Below are 12,035 nucleotides of genomic sequence, written 5' to 3' on the forward strand. Positions count from 1 at the left end.
CCATTTTCTTTTCAAACCCCAAATACTTCCTAGCATTTCCTACATTCTTTTTAAATAAAGCACATTTATTTTAACAAAATGCAAAATTTGCAGAAATCAAAGAGATGTTTCCCATGTTTTGCCTGACTGATCAGATGCTTAAACTTTCAGTGAATAGCCATAGCTCCATGGTACAGCACATACTTTGCATGCAGAAGGTTCAATCCTTGGCACCTCCAGGTAGTACTGGACAAATTCCTGTCTCAAACATATAGACATATATATCTTCCTACTAAAATATCAGCTCAAATGAGTGTGCATCTATGGAATATCAACAACAGTCAACAGGAGACTAACAGATGCTAAAAGAAATAAAATAGTGATTTTTAAGCCAAAGGTCTCTGCAGCTCTTATGTAAACTTTTGAATTCTTAACCAGGCCATTGGACTACTGTGGTCTGAAGCATAACAGCTGCTATCCAATGCGGTCAACTGTGCAAAAACTGTCCTAAGTAATGTTCGCTTTTTAAAAAATGCTGAATAACTGAATTAAAAGTATGCTACCAGCATAACCAACAGCTCTATTCCGAATTCATACTATTATATCTTCTGTAAAAAGGCCAGGATGTAAGAAGTTCTAATTCATCTCTCACTTTAAAAGGTCAGTTACATTACTAAAAAAAAGAAAAAAAGGTACCTTTCCATTTCTAAACAAGCTCAAAAATTTGGATGAAGTGAAGAGTCAGATACCAGCTGTCTTTCCTTGCCTGATGCCTTCCAGATGTTTTGAACTACAACTCCCAGCATTCCTGACCATTGGCCATGCTGGCTGGGGCTGCTGGGAGTTGAAGTCCAAAACATCTGGGGGCGCCAGGTTGGGTAAGGCTGCACTAGAGATACATATTGATTATTGAATACAGATGAAAGATGACTGGTTTCCAGTGAAACACACCAAAGAGGATACAATCTGGAGCGTAGTTGATCTAATAGCTAAAACCACCAATTGATTTTAAGCGTTGCTAGACAATACTTTCAATCATAAAGTTCTTTCAGATGTTTTGCATCTCCTTCATGCCACTGCACTGCACTGCATTCATTTATTCTTGGAGGTGGCTAACATTTTACAGCCAGAGTGACCCTGTATAAGGTTATGCAACCTCCTCAAGCAGCAAAATGGGATTCCATTCAAGACAGAAAGTGGGAGACAAGAGAGATTTGACACGACGGACATCACTCACTGGGAGTTCTCACGCGGGAGTTCCACCGAAATAGTAGAAGTACTACTTTTCTGCAGGAGCCATTCATTTCAATGAAACCTGAGCAGGAGAGCTTCCTAGCGGACTGTGGCCCCTGCTATTTAGTGGAAGGAGTGTGTGGCAGGCAGCTCGATTGTCTGCCTCAGGACACTTCCAAATACACCCATCACTACTGTCGTCTTGCATTGCCCCCTGCTGTTACAATGGGACTTGCACAGGGGGGATTTCTTTGTGTTCTGAATTCGGCTTGAACAGAAGTTTCATTTTTAAAATTTTGTTTTATTACATTTCTTTACTGCCTAATAGTCGAAACTCTCTGCGTGGTTTACAAAGATTAAAAACCTTAAAAATACATTATACAGAGTATAAAAACTATTTACATACAAACAATAAACAGACAGCACATGCACAAACACACATGCAGTAGAGGCTGGCGGCTCCGATGTCAGTGGGGCGGTGCATCCAGTCTGGGTTTCAGTCAGAACTCTAGAGGAGCTATCCAAGGTGTGAAGCAAGGTGTGAAGCACCTTGGATGGCTCCTTTAGAGCTCTGACTGGTTCTGAATGAAACTCGGAGTGGATTCACCACCCCATTGACATGGGAGCCACCAACCTCAACTGCACACATGTACCAGTTGCCTTGATATTCCCTCAAAAGTCCTGTTCTGCATGGTTAAATTAGAAACAACTGGCTTACTGAGGGGGAGCAAGCCCTCCCTGCTGCACAACTGTCTTTTTTACAACCAACCTGTAAATCCTTATGAAAATAAGTGCTTCACACAGAATACTTGTGTCTCTCCCAGTGCTGTAGTGGAGCCAGGGCTCTCAGGTACACAGCACTGGCACCTTTCGACTGGCAGGGACACTGACATCCTCTGCCACACCCCCAGGATCCTGTGTTCCCTCTGAGCTCACAGAAGCTGAGGGGAAAATTGATTTCCCCAGCAACAATATATTGCTCCCTGTTGCAATGCAAAATTGGGGGTGGTGGTGGTTTTGAATGGGCAATGAAGACCCATTTGTTTTATAAAAGGCCTGCTTCTGGTGGATGTCAGGGTTGGATCTGAGCCCATAGAGTCCCCAAAGCAGCTCTGATTCTGAGGAGGAGAGACAACGTGTGAGGGAGGAACGCTCTCAGACTTCAGAGGTGCAGCTGGAGGGGGAGCCCCCCCTTCTCACATCCCTGGGAGCGACAGTGAACCAGGCGTGGAAAGGGAGGGACAACCTGAACTTTCAGACGTGAGGCGCAGACGCAGGCACAAGCGAGAGATCGCAGGGGCCAAACTTCGGCACTCAGCCTGATTGCCTCAACGTCAACAGCTGCGCCCAGAAGCATCACGGGAGAGGGGGAGGCCTTCCCTTCCCACCCCTTCAGTTCAGAGAATTGCCGCGTTTTTCCCAAATGGAGATCAACTGACATCCTGACCCTTAGGAACCCCCAGATGGCTGTTCCTTTGTAGTTTTCTCTGAGTCTCAAGCAATTAGCATCTGTATGCCTCCTTCCCCTTCATGGATCACTGCCTTGTTGTGGCGAAGGGGCTTGCGTAACTCAGTGAAGCCATAAGCTATGCCATGCAGGGCCACCCAAGATGGACAGGTCATGCTGGAGAGTTCTGACAAAATGTGGTCCATTGGAGAAGGAAATGGCAACCCACTCCAGTATTCTGGCCAAGAAAACCCCATGGAATGTATCACAAGGCTAAAAGAGATGACGCTGGAAGATGAGCCCCTCAGGTCGGAAGGTGTCCAATATACTACTGGGGAAGAGCAGAGGGTATTTCCAAGTAGTGCCAGAAAGAGTGAAGCGGCTGGGCCAAAGCCGAAAGGACACTCAGCTGTGGATGTGTCTGGTGGTGAAAAGAAAATCCGATGCTGTAAAGAACAATATTGTTTAGAAACCTGGAATGCAAGATCAATGAATCAAGGTAAGCTGGAGGTGGTCAAACATGAGGTGGCAAGATTGAACATCGACATCTTCAGAAGCAGCGAACTAAAATGGACAAACATGGGCGAATTTAATTCAGGTGACCATCATATCTACTACTGTGGGCAAGAATCCCTTTGAAGAAATGGAGTAGCACTCATAGTCAACAAAAGGGTGGGAAAAGCAGTACTGGGGTACAATCTCCAAAACGATAGAATGATCTCAGTACGAATCCAAGGCAAACCATTCAATATCACAGTAATTCAAGTCTATGCCCCAACCACTGAGGTCGAAGAAGCTGAGGTTGATCGGTTCTATGAAGACCTACAACACCTTCTAGAACTAACACCAAAAAAAGATGTCCTCTTCATCATAGGGGATTGAAATGCTAAAGTAGGAAGTCAAGAAATCACCGGGATAACAGGCAAGCATGGCCTTGGTGTACAAAATGAAGCAAGACAAAGGCTAATAGTTTTGCCAAGAGAACACGCTGATCATAGCAAACACTCTTTTCCAACAGCACAAGAGGTGACTCTACACATGGACATCACCAGATGGTCAATATCGAAATCAGATTGATTATGTCCTTTGCAGCCAAAGATGGAGAAGCTCTATACAGTCGGTAAAAACAAGACCTGGAGCTGACTGTGGCTCAGATCATCAGCTGCTTCTTGCAAAATTTCGGCTTAAATTCAAAAACGTAGGGAAAACCACTAAACCATTCAGGTATGACCTCAATCATATCCCTTATGAATATACAGTGGAGGTGAGGAATAGATTTCAGGGATTAGACCTGATAGACAGAGTGCCTGAGGAACTATGGACGGAGGTCTGTAACATTGTTCAGGAGGCAGCAACGAAATCCATCCCAAAGCAAAAGAAATGCAAGAAAGCAAAGTGGCTGTCTGATGAGGCTTTACAAGTAGCTGAGGAAAGAACGGAAGCGAAAAGTAAGGGAGAAAGGGGAAGATATATCCAACTGAATGCAGAGTTCCAGAGAATAGCAAGGAGAGACAAGAAGGCCTTCTGAAATGAACAATGCAAAGAAATCGAGGAAAACAATAGAATGGGAAAGACTAGAGATCTTTTCAAGAAAATCAGAGATCTCAAGGGAACGTTTTGTGCAAAGATGGGCATGATAAAGGACAAAGAAGGCAGGGACCTAACAGAAGCAGATGAGATTAAAAAGAGGTGGAAAGAATACACAGAAGAACTATACAGGAAAGATCTTAATGTCCCTGATAGCCATGATAATGCAGTCACTGAACTTGAGCTGGACATCCTCGAGAGTGAAGTCAAGTGGACCTTAGGAAGCATTAGTAACAACAAAGCTAGTGGAGACAACAGTATTCCAGCTGAGCTATTTAAAATCCTAAAAGATGATGCTGTTAAAGTGCTGCACTCAATATGCCAACAAATTTGGAACACTCAACAATGGCCACAAGACTGGAAAAGGGCAGTTTATATTCCAGTTCCAAAGAAGGGCAATGCCAAAGAGTGTTCAAACTACTGTACAATTGCGCTCATTTCACATGCCAGCAAGGTGATGCTCAAAATCCTACAAGCTAGGCTTCAGCAGTATGCGAACCGAGAACTACCGGAAGTACAAGCTGGGTTTTGAAGAGGCAGAGGAACTAGAGATCAAATCGCCAACATTCGCTGCATCATGGAGAAAGCAAGAGAATTCCAGAAAAACGTCTATTTCTGCTTCATTGACTACACTAAAGCCTTTGATTGTGTGGATCACAACAAACTGTGGCCAATTCTTAAAGAGATGGGAGTATCAGACCACCTTACCTGTCTCGTGAGAAACCTGTACGAGGGTCAAGAAGCAACAGTAAGAACCAGACATGGAACAACCGATTGGTTCCAAATTGGGAAAGGAGTACGACAGGGCTGCATATTGTTGCCCTGCTTATTTAACTTATATGCAGAGTACATCATGAGAAACGCCGGGTTGGATGAATCACAGGTCGGAATTAAGATTGCTGGGAGAATTATCAACAACCTCAGATATGCAGACGATATGGCAGAAAGCGAAGAGGATCTAAAGAGCCTCTTGTTGAGGGTGGAAGAGGAGAGTGCAAAAGCTGGTTTGAAACTCAACATTAAAAAAAATAAGATCATGGCATCTGGCCCCATCACTTCCTGGCATTTAGAAGGAGAAGAAATGGAAGCAGTGACAGATTTTATTTTCTTGGGCTCCAAGATCACCGCAGACAGTGACTGTAGCCATGAAATTAAAATACATTTGCTCCTTGGGAGGAAAGCTATGGCAAACCTAGACAGCATAGTAAGAAGCAGAGACATCACCTTGCCGACAAAGGTCCATATAATCAAAGCTACGGTTTTCCCAGTAGCAATGTATGTCTGTGACAGCTGGAGTATAAGGAAGGCTGAGCGCCGAAGAACTGATGCCTTTGAATTGTGGTGCTGGAAAAGACTCTTACGAGTCCCCTGGACTGCAAGGAGGTCAAATCAGTCACTCCTAAAGGAAATCAACAGAGTAATAGGATCCTCCCTTTGATATTCTTGGTTGTGTAGTTCAAATTCAGCCCATGGGGTGAGACAGGTTGTTCTTAGAACCCACCCAGCCTAAAACACAGGTAATTACATCAGTAAACGTATTTATATATAGAACGTAATATCCAGACCAAGTAGTGATTTGATAGAGAATAAACAGGAAACATTAGTTTTGTCTAATAATCTAACCCAGTGATGTCATCAGGGCAGGACTTTGAGATGTTCAAGGCTCCACCCAGTGGAATGAGCAGGAAGGACCCCAAATGTAACACTGCTTGCTTGTTATTCTTTGAACTAGGAGAAGTAATACAAGTTTCCATCTGAAGAGTCCCCACTGTAGACCATTAAGGCTAAAATTACTGAATGGCACCTCTGGCCTAACCTGACTGACTCCCCTCATTAACACCATTCTTGACCACCGGCCTTTTACTCTATCATCCCTCTCTTTCTCTCTCTCTCTCTGAATCCACCAAAGCCTTTAACTCAACTGACTCTCACTGTCAATTAAGGGCACAATGCTATGCATGGGTAGATAGAAGAAAGCCCTACAACTCCACAGCTCCTGTCAGCTTTCCTCAAGGGATCTGGGAGAAGGGAGAACGAATGTGCAGAAAATAATAGTCTGAACACACTTGCTAGGGCTGATTTATATGAAACACCATTCACTTGAGGTATATATGCAAATGTATATGCATTTTATATCACTTTAGCTGTCTCAGCTTCCCATAAAGAATTCCAGGGTTTTTAGTTTGCTGAGGAAGCTGAGAATTTTCTGTTAGACATCCTTGTTCTCTTCACAAAACTACATTTCCCAGCATCACCTGGGAACAGGGAATGATTACTAAATCAATGCCCTTTGTGGACCTTTACTAACTCTTGCAAGTGCTCTGTTCACATGAGGAATGATTCTAATTCTAACATGATTCTAATGGAGAGGAAGAAACCTAAAAAATATTGTTAAGAGGAATTTCTGTGAGCAAGATGTGATTAAAAACAGAAATCCACATTCATGGAACTTGCTGATTACTCACAATAAGTAACACAGACACAGGCAGACTCGCACAATAACTCTGAATTGGAAACCACTTACCATTGCAGTTAATACAGATCTATACAATTAGACTATCCATGTCCTATAGAGTTTCCTTGAGCCCAACTGCATGGTGATAGGAACTTAAAATATCCATATTACTGCTTGATATACTTGAATTACCCCTACCCAGCTTGAGTGCTATTTTCTTGGTGGAAAGGCGGGGTACAAATCAAATCATAAGAACATAAGAAGAACCGTGCTGGATCAGACCAAGGGTCCATCTAGCCCAGCATTCTGTTCGCACAGTGGCCAACCAGCTGCCTGTGGGAAACCCACAAGCAGGACATGCGTGCAACAGCACCCTCCCACCTGTGTTCCCCAGTAACTGATGTACATAGTCACGCTACCTCTGATACTGGAGGTAGGATATAGACATCAGGACTAGTAGCCATTGATACCTTCTCCTACAGGACTTTCTCTAACCCTCTTTTACAGCCATCCAAATTGGTGGCCATCACTACATATTGTGGTAGCACATTCCATAGTTTAACTATACGCTGTGTGAAAAAGTCCTTCCTTTTATCTGTTCTAAATCTTCCAACCTTCAGCTTCATGGGATGACCCCCCATTAGGTTCTAGTATTATGAGAGAGGGAGAAAAATGTCTCCCTATCCACTTTCTCCACCCCATGCATACTTTTGTACACCTCTATCATGTCTCCCCTTACTCACCTTTTCTCCAAGCTAAACAATCCCAGCTGTTGTACCCTTCCCTCATAGGAGTGTTGCTCCAGCTCCTTGATCATTTTAGTTGCCTTTTCCCAATAACTATTTCCTTTATTTATTGATTTCTGTACTGCACATTAGCTGAAACTCTCTGGGCAGTTCACTACACAAAACTTAAAAATCATAAAATACAAAAACATAGTAAAACATAACATTACCCTTGCGATGGCATCATCCGCAAATAACATTTCTGAAAATATGAATCCAATAAGGAGCACGAATTCTCATTCAGTGAGATCATCATTGCAGTCACAATTCCATACATGTGTACAATCTCTCCTATCTGGAAATGGAGTATTTACATGGGCATTAGCACTGGGTGAGAGCACTATTGCTGGGAGCCTCCAAACAACAGGCAGCTCGAATGTGCTTATTCCCTTTCATGATCTATAAAGGGGAATAAAAACATTCCCCTTTATAGGGGAATGTGCTTATTCTCCAGCAGACCAGACCAGGCAAGACAGAATAGCAAAAGGGGAACCCCTGTAGACGGAGGAGTAAAGTTGCAGGCTGGCAGCCTGTCTGACTAGAGGGTAGTGGCAGACATTGGAACCCTAACGTGTTGGCTGGTTCTCCATGGCAAAGCAATCTTGCTCCCTCATTCATTCCATTCATCTCATTCGTTGGTCCTTCAGATTTACCTGGTGGTGAAAATGGGGACAGGTTGATATGTTCATTCCCCTCTTCTTGGTTATCGACATGGATGGCCCCATTTTCAATATTCTCATGTTTCCCATTCTGGACCAGCTTGCCATTAGCAGAGTGAATTAGTCGCTGGCGCTAGAAGACAGATAAACCAAATCCAGTGAATATTGTAGCCATTTCTGGGGTGTTTCCTGATATTACTTGGTTTTGTTTGTATGTTTAACTTTGCCATACATTACTATATTTTCCCAGGCATCTTTGAACAGTTCAGTGTCATTTGTGTTCATCTACAGATAGGATTCAAAGATTCCCTCTAGCATGTTCAAGCATTACTATGCATGGGGTTGATTGGTTCGTTCTTTCTGAAGTTCCTTCCATTATATTGGGGATGGCTACCAAACTGCTCCTATATAGCCGTATATTTTCGTCTTGCCGCAACATAAATAATATCAAGCATCATCAAACATTTATCCCTCCTTCTCCTCGACATCAGCTCAAACATAACTCAGTTCAGAAAGGTAACATATTCCAATAGGGCAGGGATAGGGAATGTGTGGCTGTCCAGATGTTGTTGGACTGCAGCTCCCATCATCCCTCACTATTTGTTCTGCTGGGAATTGCAGTCCAACAACATCTGGAGGGCCACAGCTTCCACACCCCTGGATAATAAAATTTATTAGGCCTGCACTGAAGTGGGATCTTCTGTATCCTAGAAGAAGGAGATCCAGATTAACAGAAAATCAGTCTGCTTAGCCTGATTCCTGCCTACCTTAATTGGGTGCATCACTTCCCCCATCATTAGTATACACTCATGACATATATGAGGGCATCTTTAAGAAGCCCGCTTCCTCTCCTCCTTAATCTCTCTGGGTGTGTGTGTCTCTTTCTTTGTTTGACTCTCAGTCAGCCATGTCCTCGGCTGTGTTATAGTTGGAACAGAGGTCATTGTCCTGTTAAGATTTGGCTGCATACCCTCCATTCCTGACTCTGATGACAGACTTTCTGAAAGCATGTGTGCCCCCTGTACCCACATATAAACAAGAATTACATTTGATCTGTTGATTTTTATGGACAGCTTACCAGTTTACTTGGTTGCCACAAGCAACTACAGAACTAAGTCGACAGATAGCATATTGTGTCATCATATCAACCAGATTAAGCTACCAGAATTTCTTCCCTATATTCCTACATCACTTTTATTATCATTGGAAACAAGGGCCCCAATCCTGTTAAGAACAATTGTGAAGTTGTTGCTTGCTTACTTAACCCTTCCCACATCTTCATTCCCAAACCGTGAGAACGTGCAAAGAGCCCTGCTGGATCTGACTGAAATGCATCTAATCCAGCACCTTCTTTTCCATAGAGGTCAGCTGAATGCTTCCAGGAAAGCCACCAGCAGGGCATGAAGGCAAGAGCCCTCTCCCATTCTTGTTCCCCAGCATACAGCCTCTGAACATGGAGGTTCAATACACAATCATACACTATCAACAGCTATTGACAGGCTTTTCTTCCACAGATTTGTCTAATTCCCCTTTAAAGCCATTTAAGCTGGTGGCCATCACCACATTCTGAGGCAACAAATTCCATAAATTAATTCTTTGAAGGCTGTGTGAAGAAATACTTCAAACAACTAGGGATGGCGGAGAATTTCTCCCCGAATCTTCGGGGGGCCGAGCGCCAACGCATTCGGCCCCCCGAAATCGGCAGTGAAATTCTCCGCCCCCCCCCCCCCCCCCGGGATGGGACTTACCTTTGGCGAATGTCCCTCCCGGCGGCAGGTCCCGACGGCGGTTCGTCGGCCTTTCGGCAGGGGCGGGAGCCGGTCTTCCGACCGGCTGCCACCGTTGCCATTACAAAGTAAAGTGTTAAAAAAACAACAACCCTGTGATAGGCTACGTAACGATTAATGTACCCTATCACGGCTATATTTCCAAAATCTTTATGTAGACTACCGGGACCAAATAAGGAACGCAAATGGCGGCGCCCATAGGCCGCCGCCATTTGTGTATGCGCTTTTTTTTTTTCAAAGTCACCTGTGATAGCCTATCACGGCAGACTTTGGAAATCTAGCTGTGATAGGTTACATTAATAGTTACATAGCCTATCACGGGGTTTGTTTGTTTTTTAACACTTTGTTTCGCGGCCGGGGAGACAGGGCGCTTCTCCCTGGCCTGAATTTCGGCCGGGCGAGGCGGGAAGCCTCCCCCCCCGGCCTGAATTTCGGCCGGGCGAGGCGGGACGGCTCCCCCCCCTCGCCTGAACTTCGGGGGGAGAAGCGAAGCGCCTCCCCCCCACCGCGAAGCACCCCTGCGAAAAGGTAAGTGACTTTCGTACATCCCTACAAACAACGGGTTGGATCCAGATTTACCCATACACAGACTTATTGAAAATCTATGAGACTTAAGTTAGATTTCGGTTAGATTAAGCATGATTTCAATGGGTCTGTTCTAAGTATGAGTTATTTTGGATTCAACCCAATGAACTATGCAATCGCAACTAATGACATACATTCATCCCTTGTCATCCTGATCTTGCCTACCTCTCCTCACTGTAAAAGTTTGGATTGTAAATTCCTTTGGGCAAAGACCTTTGGGAAAAAAATTCTGCAAAGCATCATATATGTTAATCAGTGCATAAACGATACATCACAGTTCATAAAGGAACTGCAAAAATAAAGCGACTGACTAAGTTACTCAACAGTATAATTACTGTCTCCCTTGTGGACTCACCTCATTAATAATCAGCCTGCTTGCCATCCGCAGCCTGGTCCTTGGCCCAAATTTGTTTGTAATCATTATTCGCAAGCCAGCTTCAGGGAAGCGGTATTTCGGAGGACTGGAACAAATAATCTCATCGACCATCACAACGGAATTTTGGCCGTACTGTTGCGTTCCCTTCACTATTGATCACAATGTCAATGGTTAGCTGTACGGTTTGCTTCTTTGATCTTGCCTTTACCCATATTTGCCCCATAATGGCTCCTTCAGGTTGCTGTAGGCAATGTAACCCAAGGCCTAAAAAATCTGTACTCACTGGATTTCTATCTCTAGCCAGATTAGGCTGCATGTCAACAAGGGCATTTTGCCATCTTCGTGCAATCACTTCAAGTTGCAGAGTGTGGAAACAAACTGGGCTTATGTAAAAATAGGATGTTTTTCCCGTTAGCCCATCACCCTGGCTCACTAATCTACTTTGTTTACATCATCATCATCATCATCATCATATCATGTGCTTATTGTATGGTACCTACTAAATTTTAGGCATTCAGTAAGTTTATTATAAAGACGGCAATACAACCAAAGTTCAATTTCTTTGATTTCAACAGGGAACTTAAGCATGTGCTCAGCTCTCACCCATCAAAATCAACAGGTTTTAAAGATGCTTAATTTGCCTTAATTATGGATAATAAATGTTAACAACAAATCAATAATAAATAGTATGCCAATAACTGAGACAAAGAAGACAGCACCTTAAAGATTAGTACTACTGTTAGTACTCGCCACAAACAGGCGAATTTGTGGCCTGTTCTTTTTCTTAACAGCTGAAGATGCAATCCTTCAACTTCAGCTACAACTTTGGAAGAAATTTGTCTCTATCTTTATTATAGCATGTCAGGCCACTGTTCAGCTTAGCAAAAGCTTATTTTGATGGATTTGCGACAATGTGTATAAATGGAAGCTTTACACTGTACTCTGTTTCTAAACACAGAGATAAAACACGCAGCCCTGAGAATTAATAAAAGGAAAACATAATAAATGCATGCAGATATTACAACAAATGCTACTAGCTAGACATAGCAAGCACAGTAAGGCTTAGCAGACAGGAGACATATGGTGTTAGAATATACATTGTAACAAACTACAACTATTAACCCCAGAGGAAAAAGGGGGGT

The 12,035-nt window shown here is 43.5% G+C and overlaps 1 protein-coding gene across 2 annotated transcripts in view; it reads right to left on the minus strand.

The window, feature by feature from the left end:
• The window catches only part of SLC24A4 (solute carrier family 24 member 4), a 158,838-nt gene that overhangs the window by 17,793 nt on the left and 129,010 nt on the right, over nucleotides 1-12,035 (minus strand). For both annotated transcript variants that reach the window (XM_084826872.1, XM_084826862.1), the window contains exons 11-12: nucleotides 10,873-11,042; nucleotides 8,140-8,278 (exon numbers count right to left, since the gene is read on the minus strand). In XM_084826872.1, coding sequence (XP_084682998.1) covers nucleotides 8,140-8,278; nucleotides 10,873-11,042 — 309 coding nt within the window. The remainder of the gene's footprint in view (nucleotides 1-8,139; nucleotides 8,279-10,872; nucleotides 11,043-12,035) is intronic.

Source organism: Heloderma suspectum, chromosome 1 (genome assembly GCF_057233095.1).
Source record: "Heloderma suspectum isolate Gila_16-S chromosome 1, 16-S_ref, whole genome shotgun sequence".
In the NCBI taxonomy this organism is placed as follows: Eukaryota; Metazoa; Chordata; class Lepidosauria; order Squamata; family Helodermatidae; genus Heloderma; species Heloderma suspectum.